Raw genomic sequence first — 14,490 nt, 5'->3', positions numbered from 1 at the left:
TACCCGCCGGTCACCTATTGTCTGTGTGTGGCAACATGTATTTATGTCACTCTGGTAGATTGAGAAATAGACTGTAATAGACCTTCAGAGTAGATTATAGATATTTCCACATGAGAAACACTGCATGTAATCCTCATGTGATTAAAGGACCATATATGTTCTTGCATGTTTTGGCCCATTGTTACTGCCACCCTATTTCCACCCAGTGCACTTTTTTTATGATATTGGAATGTGTTTTTAGCCATGCTTACCGTGTGCCTCTGTGGGTGGCAATGTCCATCAACTGCTTTGGTCCAGAATGAAATATAGCAGTAACTATCCGAGGGATTGTCATGAAATTTCATACAGACATTCATGGTTCCCAGACAATGTATCCTAACGTTGGAGATCCTCTTGACTTTTCCTCAAGCGCCCTCATGGTGGCGCTAGAGGAAAGGTCAGAGGAGCCACCAGGGGGCGATCCAGATATTTTGACTTTACTTATGGGGAGCTGTCATGTCATCCATCTTTATATACAGTCTATGACCTAAACGCGAACGTCACTATGTCTAACATGCCCATAATGACAAGGCGAACTTGTTGATGTTTAACATATATAATGTTTACCATGTTCACCATCTTAGCAACTTAGTATGCTAATGCAGTGTCTCACAGCCTCTAGCACGTAGACTTTTAGTCTGTTTTAGTTAATGGGCTAAATCGGTGGTCCCCAACCTCGGGGTGAGGATGCACGATAACTGTCGGCGAGATGATTCACAGATGAGGAAAGCAGAAAAAACATATTTCTGCTACACAAAAATGCTTTTTTTTTTCAAACTTGCCTCTAATCCTTGCTTTTTAGTGAATTACTGAATAATTGTACTTCTTCAGGACTGTAAAAATAATTCAAATAAAGTAAGGAAAATCACTGTAGACAATTGCAACCAGTAATGAGTAGTTGTAGTCATTGATTTGTTTTAAGAGGTCACAAGCCAAACGTGTGGGGAACCGCTGGTCAAAAAACATGCAAATCCACTGTTATGGTTTGTTAAAGAGAGATATTGATCACTGGGGTTGAGTTTCCACTTTAAGGTTGAGGTCATCTGTGCGTGTGTGACAGACAGACCGACAGATTTGTGTGACTGAGCAGCAGCCTCTGACTCAGTGTTGAATGGGTCCTGGAGTCACATGGCTACTTGTCAGCAGGCTGGAGGAGGAAACATAATCCTGAGGAGGAAGGCTGCTTTTATCAGTCTGTGCGTGTTCGTCTGAGAGAGCACTCAGCCCGTCAAGAGGCTGGAACCGCACATGATCGGCTCCACATCTCTAACTCTCCTTTCTTTTGTCTCCCTCTCTCTGTTTTCCCCCTCTGTTTGTTTTTGCCCTGCACTCTGACCAGCCCCGGGTCTCTCTTCACGGCAGAGTTCAGAATTGCACTACCATGTCTGCGGTGGCTTCTCTGCAGTGAGCACACAAAGGTATGGTACAATCATGGATATATTCTTATATTTCTTGACCAGTTGTCATGTTTTCAAATTGTCTTATTTGTCAGAATGTCACTTTCCACTGCTCGTTGTTTTTCTATTTAATTTATTGTCTGTTTAATTCATTGTTTACATGGGTGAGTACTCAATTAGGTGATTGTTTGTCAGGGCTAATGAAACTTAACAAGATCCTTCCTGTTAGTGTCTCAGGCTTGAGCAACCATAGCATAACTGTTAACAAATCCTGTTTAGTTCAACAGGTTACACAGCAGAAAACACTTGAGTTTTAGTAGCACAAACATGCTCTTACACTCTTGTAAATCCTAAATTAGAAGCTTTTTAAAGGCCATGTTTTGGGGAAGTGATGGCCCTCTAAATGCTGTGGTCGAATCAGAATTGACCATTCATATCTACAAAAAAACCGACCTTACTTCCTCAAGTGTTTGTCTTTTTTGTTTTCTTAAACCGCTCTCTGTTTGACCCATTTCTGTTTATCACGCACATGTTTTTCTACATCAGACCTAGACTGCGTCTTTAACCGGCGATAACGCTGTTGATTCTGTAAATTCATAGCAGCATGTTATTGTGTTAGATAAAACATTAAGGCCACAAATTATCTTCATGTCACTTGGAGTTATCACAACAACACAATCCGGATAAAAAATGTCTTTAAACATGCATTGTCTGTTAAAAGGAAACCCACACAGTCTTGTTTTTTGGAAGCCCAGTTCTCTAATGAAACCATAAACCGCTCCTTTCCCCCCCCCTGTCATTGTCCTGCTTTTATAAGTACAGGCCTGTGTGTCTGTTGAGGTTTGGACATTATGATCAAACTCCTATTTCTGGACAGGCCTTTTTTTATTGGCAGTTTGTGTGTTTTATTGAACTGTACTTTAATTATGCCCTTTTTGATAGAGTTTGTAGATGAACATGCAGCCTGTGGTCGCCACTCGCGTGCCAAGCGGTCTGATTCAAGCCGGGTCCGGCCGGGTGTCCTGGCAGATCACTGGGTTAACACACATGTGGGCTCGTGTCGTGAGTTCAAGTCTGGCTCATGACCTCTGTTATGTCGTCTGACTGTCTCGCTCCTTTCGCTTAATGTCATTATGTGGAGAAGAACTTTTAACCTTTTTGTCCCTCTGTATCCCCAAAGGTCACATGAGATTACAGTGAAATTGGCATTTTTGAAATACAGATCTTGGCTGAGGGTGAAAAAATCTGATAGTTGCTTCTCATACTTTGTCGTTTTTGAGATGGTTGGTGTGCTGACCTATCACTCCTCTAGTGTCCCAGATTTCTGTAACCTGTCATCGTTCTTTCTTTAAGAAAAGCCCTGCAGAGCATCTAAAAAATACCTTAAACCTCTCAAATTTCAAAAGAAAGACATTGTGTTGAGGATGCCAGGCAAATGTCTGACTTTTGCTCCTCCCTTTTTATTCTCCTTTTCTCTTAAAAAGGTGTTAAAAGAGCTTCTAAATAAAAGAAGGAAAATGCTCTTTTCAGGGAAATTCAACATTTCGAAGGTGAGCAGTACATTTTGATCAATACTGGAAATTTACCACATACCAAAGAGACTTTGTCAGGTTTATTTGCACTATGTGGGAGAGATGAGTCACCACCAACTGCATATCAGGTCTTAATACTGACCAAAAAAAAGCCAAAGTCATGCTCTTGAGTTATCATTGTTCTCTAAAGGTATGACGCAAATGTCAAAACTTTTATGATATTCAGATAAATTTCAGACTAGATCGGTTTAGTTAAAGGAAATGTCAGAAACATTGCAATGTTATTTCAGAAACCGTAAATAGCAGGTACTCACTATCAGCTGTCAAATCAATCAAATAGGAAATGTGATGTATTTTGACCGATATACAGAGGAGCTTTTTCTAAATCTCTTAAGGGCATCCTTTAAAAGAGCTGAGTGTATTCGGCTGCTATTTTTTCAAACCTGATAACTAACATTTGCGACATCCAAGCCTCATATGCCAGACACATCTGTAGTTTAAACAGAAACGGGATGACAGTTTCTGCGGTCAAAGGTAGCGTCTTCACTCCTGATTATATACTGTGTACTCTGCTCTCTGCAGGAGGGACAGGGACAGCTTGTTATGCTGTGACAAGCTGAGTTAACTTATAATGTCACAGGGTAGACATTGAGACATTTTGTATTAACTTGGAATATACTGTAGGTCCGGGCAAAGCATACGCATGGTTTTTCAGTTAACTATTTCCAAAGTCTAACATTATGTACACGAGGAAGAATCCCAAAGTGCCCTGTTTCTATATTTTTTTTTAACATTTACAGCTCCTCCTTACCTTCTTCCTGTTTTCATACTTACTTCCTCCCAGAAGGATAGTTTTCCCAAAGCTTCGTTTGCGTGCACACATTTGAGGCCATGTGGCTAAATCTTGCATGGAGAAGTGGAAACAAATTCCACACTCATCGTCTTCTTTTAGGAACAGTTTGTGAGGTACTGGGCTTCTGGATCACACATGATGAACTTCTTCCAGGGGAAACACAGAGTGTCTTGTCCTCACTTCCTCTTGCACTGTCAGCATTCATCCACCCATCATTTCAGTTATTACATAAGGGGCAACCATGCAGTTCCTTTTTATTCAGTCCTCTGACTGATTGCACCTGATAGCAGCTTTTTTTTAATAAACCTGCTTGCTTACCAAGACAATTAGCATTTCTTCTTCTGATTGTTACTGTTATCTGTTTCGTTACAGCCATGCCCTAAGGTAGATAAGCTGGTTCCCATGCTATTTGTGCAGGATCCCAGGGTTCTGTAACTTTATCCCTGTGTAGCCCGCCCTGCCTCTTCCACAGTGGTGGGGTCTAGGTTTACTGAGAAAGTAAGCTTCAAACACACCCAAGCTAACTCCAATAGCCTCCTTTATCGCCCACTACTGCCCTGATTACAACGTCTCAAACAAGTTAAAGTTGTTACTCTGAAAAGAACAGCTGCTGGTATGTAATTAACATTTGGGGCAGTGATTTCCATTTTGGCAGAGCAAACGAAGAGCGTTGCCAAAACGTTGTGTAGTCTGCTGTGTGTCTCAGTTTCACGGTCTCTTTGGCAGGTAATGTCTTTGTTCAATCCACATTTAAATGCAAGTTTACACTGAACAGCTCCTGAATACTTCTGCACTGCCTTTAATCTCTTGTCATTGATTGTGCTTTAGTGAAACATACCTCTCAGAAATCCCTCGCCGTCAACAAGGTCATTGATATGATTGTAGTCAGGCAGCAGGGAGGCTTATCGTTTCTTTGATAGCTGCTGTCAGGGAGCCAGAACATTATTTCTGACTGTGACACTGAAAAGTGAACCAAAAGAGGGCCTTCCTCTGCTTTTAGACTGAATGAAAACCGTAAAGTCTAAGACTGAGTGCCTAGTATGTTTAACAACTGTAAAACAAAGGGTTTTGTTGTTTGCTTCAATTAATTTAGATATATCTTGTTTAGCAATACATCCCCAGTGTCATTTGAACTATACCAATTTATACACTCTATCGTTGATCTTTGCAGCCTAACAATAAAGTTTAATTATATCAAGAACTAGGGCTACAAGAAAATTTTTCTTGATTTAATTATTTTTTCGTTCGGTCTATAAAATAGTAAAATATATTTAAAAAAAAGCTTGTTACATTCTCTTAACCCCAAGGTGACCTCTTCAAATATCTTGTTTTGGCTCACCAACTGACTGAAACTCCAAAATATTGAGTTTACAATCATAGAGTACAAAGAAAACCAGCATGTATTCACATTTAAAAAGGCCTCCCTCCAAAGCCACTGCCCCAAAATGATCATTATGAACATAAACATATCATAATGAACGTTAACGGCAAGCATGGCTATTGCTGGTACTCACAGCTGTCAAACTAGCAGCTTGTGGAAGAAGAATCTGGTGACGCGCAAAGAGTGCACAAGCAGAGTGCGTGCAGGCAGGCAGGTAGACCGGTAGTCCATCCAATCTTTTCATTCGGGCCAAATTATTTTATTACTGTCCTGCGACAGCCACAGATGCTGGATTTTTTTCTTTTTTTTGTAAGAGCATTTGATTTATTAATGTCAGGATGTAAGGAGAATTTCAACTAATATAACAAAAAATATTCCTACAATCTTTACCAACTCTGCCTTTTAATAGATTATGAAAATGGTTCTCCCAGACAGCAGATGACTTCTGTACTTTATTGTTCTCTTGTAGTGCATCTCTAATAACATTTTGTTCCATCTCTGAAATGCTCCTCCTCCTCTGGCCGACTGAATTGTGATTACCTTTGGATTCCTGCGGTTGTATGTCGTCCAACGGCGACTCCAGAGTGACGGAGGTTGATGGAGGTTAGCTGAGGCACGTGCCGCCGCTTATCAAAGGGTCCTCTGCACAGTAGCACTGTGTTATCTGGCTCTTATCTGGCTCTAATGCTTAATAACCTTGAATGGCGGCGAGGAAGTGCTACAGGGCTTGAAATCAAGAATCGTAGAAATGAAAATAGACGGGGTGTCATTGTTTATAAAAGCATGTTGGTGTGTAATTCTTCCGCCATTGTTGCTATCATGCTTCAAGTATAATGTCAGTGTTTCCACTTCATCATAAAAACGTCATTCAGTTTAGGCCATCTGTGTTTCGAAAGTGGGTCTGGGGACTCAAAGGCACTTGAGGCGCTTTCAGAAAAAATCCTGAAACTCCTTCAGAGTAGTCATCCAGTGAAGCATGTTGCTTTGTGTTTTGCATTTTGTTGGCTTTGCACTTCAGCACATGCAAAAAAAAGTCGTCACTTTATGAGGTTAAAGTGCATGTTAGCATTGCCATTGTGAGTACTTGCTTATGTTAGCATTTAGCTCAAAGCAATGCTGTGTCTAAGTAGAGCCTCACAGAGCTGCAAGCATCAGGAAAACTCTTGTTTTTAGGAGATAAATTAACATAACATTAATCTCAAAGTCTTCATAAATTATTTAATATTTGCAGCCGACACTTTGGTACATACCTTTCCTTGTGAGGCCTGTGCTGCAGAAATCGTCACTTGTTTGTTTCAGTACATTTTTTGCGTTCAGCCTGGTTTCCATCAGTGAAACACATCCTCAGCTGGAGATACATGTAGATTAGGTGATGAAACAGTCCTGTTTTGCCCTAACACAATAAGTTTTTGTATGTTTTAGGATCATATTCCTACTGCAATGTCCTAAAATTGGAGGACAATGTATTAGAAGAGATATTGAAAAAGAAGAAAAGAGCCAACACAACTAAAAACACACCACTGTCATTATACTTTCTGCCTGCACTTCATATTCAGGGATTACTGGCCCACAGCTCCAGTATTTCAGTGCCTCATGTTATAAATCTCCAGCTTCATGTGGACTAACCCCTCGGATCTGTATCTGTCTCCAGGTTATGCTGCCCAAAAGCTGTCTGAGTCCCAGTGAGAAAGAGAAGGGCTAAAGCCACACCGATCCAAACCAGCTTTCCAGAGCCTCTCCAGCAGCGACTCCACTGTGGAGCCATGAGCAACCCCAGCGCTCCCAACAAGATTACAGATGCCGTGGCATCGGTGATTCACAGCGTAAGTCCACACGACAACACACACGGCACCCTGTCAGGTCACGCTTTAGCATTGTTGACCACATGATAAAACACACGAGTAGGGTTGCACAGGGTCGTCAAATTTCCTGTAAATTTCATTAAATTTTCCAAGTCAAGTTTATCTCGGGAAATCTTGCACAATGTCAATATAAAAATCATACCTTTTTTAATAGTGAACTTATTTGATCGGAAAATACACGGCATGTTTTGGTTAGAAGTATGCCCCACTCTGTATTCAGCAGCACACTCTTCCGTCACATGTACAGATCATTTGCCAACATCCCATTAAATAGGAAATCAGTACAGTTTCAACCCCTCTATATGCACTGTGCATTCTCCCATCACACTGCTGCCAACACGACTGCACTGTCTGACCCAAACGACTACGTGCTTTCAGGAAAGTTTTGAATATATTTTGTATTTTATTATGATATTACAGTTAACCAGCGGATAGCAAAGTACATGCAGTTTATAACTCGTCAACACCTTTTGCTAGTTATGCGGCTGTAGCTTGATTAAGCATACTAATCAAGGAGTTTTATTTAATCTATTTCACATTCATTCTTTATTATAAAGCATTTCTTTTATAAATGAGTTGTTCACCTTAAACCCTAAATTTGCACATAGCCCACATTATCGGCTCGAATTTTCAAACTACCTTTCCCCGTTAGTTAGCTTGCTAGCTAACTCACCACATGGCACCTTTCACATTGTATGCATTTGACAAATTAATGGATTATGTCTGTTTATGATATGGTAAAAGGTTGTTTCTGTCTGCATATGACATGGTTAATACAGCCTGAGCAAATAGCCCATATATTTCCATTTTATTGCCATAAATTCCCTTAAATTCCTGTTAATTCCCATCAAAAGTTTCCACCTTGAATATTCCCAATATGGTGCAGCCCTGCACATGAGGCAGAGTTGGTGAACCTGTAACAAACCAGGTTAAATGCTCTTCATGAAGAGATGACGCTCACAATTAGCAGTTTATTGTCTTTTCATGCATAAGACTGTAGCTACTCAGCGTATTCAACTTTCCTCTACTTCATTTCATGTTCTCCCTGTGCTGGATTTATGCTGCATCAGCTCCCTCAGTCCACTCTGTCATCAGAGTGTGTGTTTTGGACAGCGCTGTTCCCACATACAGGACTTTTGACCGCAAAAATAAAAACGTTGAGAATAGTTCAGAAACACTTCAGATCTGCACCGAGAGCTGCTCCTTGAATTCCCCTTTTCATTAGAGCAGTGGAGAATGTCGACGGTTCCACAACTGAAACTGTTTCCTTCCTCTTTACTCCAAGTCGATGGGTTGCCAGTGTTGGAAACACAAAAATAATATTGGCATATAATGAAAAACATAATTGCATGGCTGCTGGTGGGATAGATGTGATGAACATGCTGCCTGGAGGGCAGCTGGTCAGCAGCCAAAGAAAGCAGCATTCCCCGACTCAAGAGGTTCTCAACAAGTTCATTTTCGGATGATTAAGATGCTGCAGCAGAAAATATTACAAGCTTAAAGGAAAAATCCCCCCAAGAATAGCCTCATATTGTTAGATATCAGTTTGCCATGGTTAGTGATTTCCAGGATTTAATATGTTCGATTGCATTCCAGGAGTTATTGGATTGTTAAGGACTGCACATCTTCATTGATTTACCAACTAAACCTTTCTCATGTTCTTTTACATGAGTTAAGGATTTCTAAGTTTCCCAGAACATCTTTCAACAGCCCAAATTGAAGAGAGTTTACTGTGCAGTGGGTTGAATGTGTAGGTAAGTGGAAATAGTGATGTTTATAGCGCAGTGGGAGAAGAGATAATAGAAGAGATTTTCCAGTAACAAGTCATAGATGCCACTTCTGATAAGGTTCATCACTTATTGTATTGTTGAGAGATGATTTCTGACTGAAAGAACACATGTTCTCGTTCAAACTGTCCTTTAGACGTGCTCATGGTGTTCATTTGTCATCAGAGCTGCTTTGTTCTTCATTGCAACACCAATGAAGGAAATGCTTGCTTTCCCTTAGCTTTGCATTTTTTCTCAGTGTGCAGTCAGCTGCTTCCTTTTCAGTGTTTCACAACATTGTGACCATCCTGACAACCACTGCATCTACCTGCATGCAATCTGGACATAAACAATATAAGTGCTGTCCGAGTTGTAAACCCAAACCTACCAGTCCAGACGTAGAATGCAAAGTATTTTGGAGGTGGAAGTGGATATATGACACTTAACCACTGATCCATGAAAGAGGTGCAGAAAGACGAGAGGCCGTGGGTTTAACTACTTCTCATATTTAGTTTTACCATTTGGATGATTTATTACAAAATATGTCATTTAGTAGTTTCCCTTTTTTAAAGTTAATTATTTATTTCAATCGCGTCATTGTACACTTTTACTGTACACTAGGTCTCATTTTTTAGGTTAGATCACAACCTGTTCACACATTGGCAATAAAAAACAATTAAAACACATTTATACATTTACAAAATTACATACAGTCCCTTAAGGCCTAGGTACACACATCTAAACTCAAATATTAAACATAAATGCTCAATAAGTTCATAATAATCCCATTATTTGGTCTCTGGACAGTTTGACTCCACACACTGAAATACACGTCTTCTTTAATGTAGTTTAGCAGGACAAAGGAGAAACAAAAACTGAGTTTAAAAATGAAATTTCCTTCTGTAATCATCATCACCTGACACAAACAACTAGCACAAACAGGTTTCAGGCAGTAATCTGTGGTTGGTTTTAAACATAACTAACAACTAAATCCTGCAGTTTTATTATCCTTCACTTGATAAACAACCACCGTATTTATAATTAGTTTTTCTGTAGTTTATATAATGGATTTACATTAGTTGTATATGCGTTGCCCCACACCTCCTTCACAGTAAAAAGTGAGAAGTACAACATTGGAAGTGCTTTATAATCCAACATATACTTAGCTTTGTTCAGAATGACAATACTTTTGTACACTTTTGTCTTTGTATCAGCGACGTGTCTTTAAACAAGACAAAGACCTTTATTATTTTCTTGCAGAAGGTGTCGATTGACATCCTTAAAGATATTCTGTCAAGCCTGCTCAGAATCAGCACGTCGTTATTGCCATTTACAGCCGGTAAGACAGCTAACTGCCATAAAACATTGAGTTTGTGGACTAGATATGACTTGGCTATAGTATGACTTGCCAGGATGTAGCCTGATGACCAAGAAGCTCAGGAAAGATAAAAATGTTTGCTGTTTGACAGAGCCTTATTGGTTGTTCTCTTGGCTCCAACTCTCTCAAGTTAATTATTATCTCCTTAACAATGTGTGTTTTGTGTGTCTGTGTGTGGTCAGGGAGAGTTCAGGTGACCCTGTTTGATTTTTTTAAGGACTCATTGTGAAACTGAGTAATGTCTTCTTTTTACTCTGGAAGGTCTGCCCTGGTCACGTGACGAGGGCTAACTGAAATGGGAAGCAGGTTGTCTTCCATGACAGTGGCGGACGTCTCTGGCTTTTACTTTTGACTTTGGAAAAGCAAATATAGCTATCTTGTTGTATTTTAGGCTGCAGCAACACACCTGTGTGTAATGTGATGGACTATCTGTATTCATTAAAGGTGAGTTTGTTTAGTTCGAGGATAGAGGACTCAACGTAGCGTGGCGTGTTTGTGTGTGTGATATTTAGTCTTGTTCTTATCATTCCCAGTCAGTCATTGAACATTATCCTACATTGGGCAAATAGAGATTTTCTAAGCCTATATGTAGCCTGACTTTCTTCTTCTGGCTTCAGTTCTTAAGGTAAATGTACCCTCAACATGAACTCTGCAGCTGGTTAATGTTCAGTCTAGTTGTGCTTTTGAAATGCACTTTTACTTCGTCAACAGCTCATTGACTTTTCTCAGGCATTAGAAATCCAAGGTAATAATTACAACCTAATGTTATTTTAATGCGTCACTAGTTACATATAGTCGCCCCTCTAATGTCAGCGGGTGGATTATGAAAGGTTTCTTAAAAGGGTGCCACTTTCTTTAATTAACTGGAAAAAGTAATATTAAGAAACCTGCTGTGCTGCTGGTTCAGTTTAAAACAGTTTGCAAAGGTTTATTTCTGCTGAGCCATTGGAGCGGTGTTGCTTCAGGGCATTTCAGCAGTGCAAGCAACCTGTTATATTAAAACGGTCTAGATTATTGGTTTCCAACCCATTTGGCTTGTGTCCCCTTAAAGGAATGGTTTCACTCTTTCGGAAATGTGCCTATTTACTTTCTTGCCGAGAGTAAGATTAGAAGATTGATACGACACTCATATCTGTAGGGTAAACATGAAGCTGGAGCTGGGAGACAGTTAGCTTAGCTTAGCATAAAGACTGGAAACATGGGGAAACAGCTAGCCTGGCTCTGCTCAGAGTTAACAAAATCCACCTACCAGCACCTCTAAAGCTCATGAATCACTGTTATATCTAGTTTCTTTAATTCATACAAACACTGAAGTGTAAAAACATCAGGTTGCGTTTTTTTACAGGTGTTATGTGCCATATAGTTTTTTGGCTGGCAGTCCTTGAGCCTCAGAGATGACAAGAAATGTCAAACTATTACTTTAAAGCTATGGTTCAATGTTTTAGGACATGTGCTTATTCTCTTTCTTGTTGAGAGTTAAATGACAAGCTTGATATGTCTCTCCACTAAACCAGCCGCATGGTTAGCTTAGTGTAGAACTTGTATGTTGTTTTTTGCACAGATTAAACAAGCTATAAGGTGCTGTGCAGATTTTGGGTTAGGGTTACTGGGGGTTTGCGATACTTGCAGAGGGGTGACCGGCTCGCTGTACATTATCCCGTTTATGACACGTTTACTAACTTAAGAAATCAAAAATTTGACACAAAAAAAATTATCCTTCAGAGTCCAAGATCAGAACTGCGTCCACAGCAATGGTCTGTTATAAAGAAATAATAAACTATAGAAAACTGTGATTGACCAATCAGAATCAAGTATTCAACAAAGCCGTTTAGTGAACTAAACTAAGCTAGTCAGCTGCTGGGCGGAGCTCGATATTTACATGAAAGTGGGAGTGATCTTCTCATCTTAATCCCCCTACACATGATCAGTGGTAGAATCGCTGTCTGCTGGCTGTGCCATTGTTTTCCTATGGGGAGAGCGGTGCCTCCCAACTAGGCGGAATCGCTACCCTTGCCGTGGTGCACCGCTCGAAAGTGCCACAAAGCGCAGCGCTTGGAGTTCAAATTATTTCAACTTTGACCTCAGTTGTTGCTGACCTTTCAAAGCATAACAAATTAGATAACCTCTGCAACTGTTGTTGTTGCCTAGAAACAGTGAATGGTGTCCCTTCTGCACTTTTTGATGACATATTATACCTGCGCTGCACTTTGCCTCTGTGAGCCCTACCTCGTGGTGAGCGAAGAGCAAATTTCTTATCAAATGAAAGCAGCTTATCTCTCAGCAAGAATACGAATAGACGTTTTTCCCCAAATGTTGAACTGTTCCTTTAAAACGAGGCTATGTCTACAGGTGACCCCTCATCACAGGTTTAATGTCTAACCGTCCTGGGAAGTTTAACCCAAGTGATTTTCCTTACACAAATGGTTTCATTTGACATTTTTGAGGCCTGAAAACTACCCACTTTATCAAAATATGTTTGTTTTTCTCCTTTGTCCCGTTAATCATCTCATAGTTTCCTACAACCCCTTTTGGGGGGCTTAACCCCCAGGTTGGAAACTACTTGTGTAGACCACGACATGCTCCCAAGACCCGTAGCTGTCATCATGTCATATATTGAGCTTTGACATTATAGTGCAACCGTATCAGTGACTCTCAGTGAGACAGTCGCTGTCTGGAAGTGAGCCATCAGACCTCAGAGAAATCTGATCAGTAAAGTGTGGTTTGCGCCCCCTCCTACCTATCATGTTTTATTACCTCATAAACTTCCTGTGATGTGCATCTGACAGCGTCTGTAGAATCTCCCTCTCATCAGTTGGACATCTTCAACTTAGATAAAACCGAGGTGTGAGAACACTATTTTTTTAGTGAATGATCTTTCCATGCTTGGCTACTGAAAACCCTGTTTGCATAATATGAAATGACAAAGCTGATGACTGCTAAAAGCCCAGTTCCCAATACAAATATAATCAAACGGTATCACCAGACGGGGAGCAAAAACAAACCAATTGGAGACATATTTTCCGGTTTCTGAGCGTCTGGAGTATCTCTTAATTAAATTGACTGAGTGTATGACGTAAACATTTTATATTTGATTTTAAGCAGCGCAAACATGCTGTTTAATTCATGATGTAATAGGAAGGTTGTGTAAATCAGTGCTTGCATAACACAGAATTCACAGTGGGCTGAGGGTGAAACTGGGTTACAACTCGCACGCTTTCATAGAATCATCAGAAACTCAGAGCATATTGAGCACCCGGATCTCGTGGCAGACTCATGTTAAGATATGGAGGAATGCATTGACTCATCTCGACATGATCATTACGACAGCCTATCTCCCCCTTTCCCCTCCAAATGCTGACTGTGTTGGATTTGAGCCTACTTCACGACACAGATAATCTCCTCTGCTGCCTCCACACACGGTCGAGTGTCCTCATTATACAACACGGCCTCTACACATGCACGCTACCTTTTAAAACTGTTGCTTCACAAGATTAACTCTTTCACTAGCTAATAATTTATTCTCACATACCACCACATTTAGATACTAAAAGACAAGAACATAACATTAGTTTTGTTTGTTTTTTTCTGCAGTCTGTAGAGGCAAATATTCCTACTGAGTATGAGTCATTTGTGTTAGAAACTTTTTCCACCACTTTGGTTCAAACTGAAATATCTCAACAGCTATTGCAGGCGTTCTAAAACTTATTACTCAAAGTTCTGCACCTGATTTTTATTCAAGGTCAAAGGTCAGGAACGATTGACGATAAAAAAATAACATAACGTATTGTATTCATAACGTGTAGATGGGTATCGTTAGGATTTTATCGATATTAGCCTAATACTCTTATCGGTACTCCTTATCGGTTCGGTTCATTATTGATATTCTTTCAATTCTTTTTTTCTTCTTTTTCATTACTAAATTGCTTTTAAATATATTATTTAAAAAAAATAATAAATTAAGAACAGGATTATAATTTATTTATATTTATTTATTTACCGCTGCTCTGGTGTGAATTCGACATGAGACTGAAATTGAACGGACTAAAGATGTGGAAATCTTTTCTAAAAGAGTTCCATACACAGATGTTTTTTTATTTGGTTAATGAATTGCTAAGTTTAGGTCAAATGATCAACCAAAATATGTTTGTTCAGTCATTTGTCATGTAGAAAATAGTCATTAGCGGTTTAACCTTTCTGGCACACACAACATTTTAATCTTCATTCCAGCCTGTTACTTAACATGTCTTCTGTCAATATTAGCCATCAAAAAAAGCATCCATTG

General features: G+C 39.8%; 1 protein-coding gene across 3 annotated transcripts in view; it reads left to right on the top strand.

Moving 5' to 3' along the window:
• The window catches only part of slc4a2b (solute carrier family 4 member 2b), a 52,522-nt gene that overhangs the window by 13,734 nt on the left and 24,298 nt on the right, over nt 1–14,490 (top strand). For all 3 annotated transcript variants that reach the window (XM_037756441.1, XM_037756443.1, XM_037756442.1), the window contains exons 2-3: nt 1,379–1,457; nt 6,854–7,025. In XM_037756441.1, coding sequence (XP_037612369.1) covers nt 6,966–7,025 — 60 coding nt within the window. In that variant the 5' untranslated portion in view covers nt 1,379–1,457; nt 6,854–6,965. The remainder of the gene's footprint in view (nt 1–1,378; nt 1,458–6,853; nt 7,026–14,490) is intronic.

The sequence above is a fragment of the Sebastes umbrosus genome, chromosome 21, assembly GCF_015220745.1.
Source record: "Sebastes umbrosus isolate fSebUmb1 chromosome 21, fSebUmb1.pri, whole genome shotgun sequence".
Classification (NCBI taxonomy): domain Eukaryota; kingdom Metazoa; phylum Chordata; class Actinopteri; order Perciformes; family Sebastidae; genus Sebastes; species Sebastes umbrosus.
The sequence above is the reverse complement of the archived record's forward strand: the minus strand, read 5'-3'. Positions and strand labels throughout refer to the sequence as shown.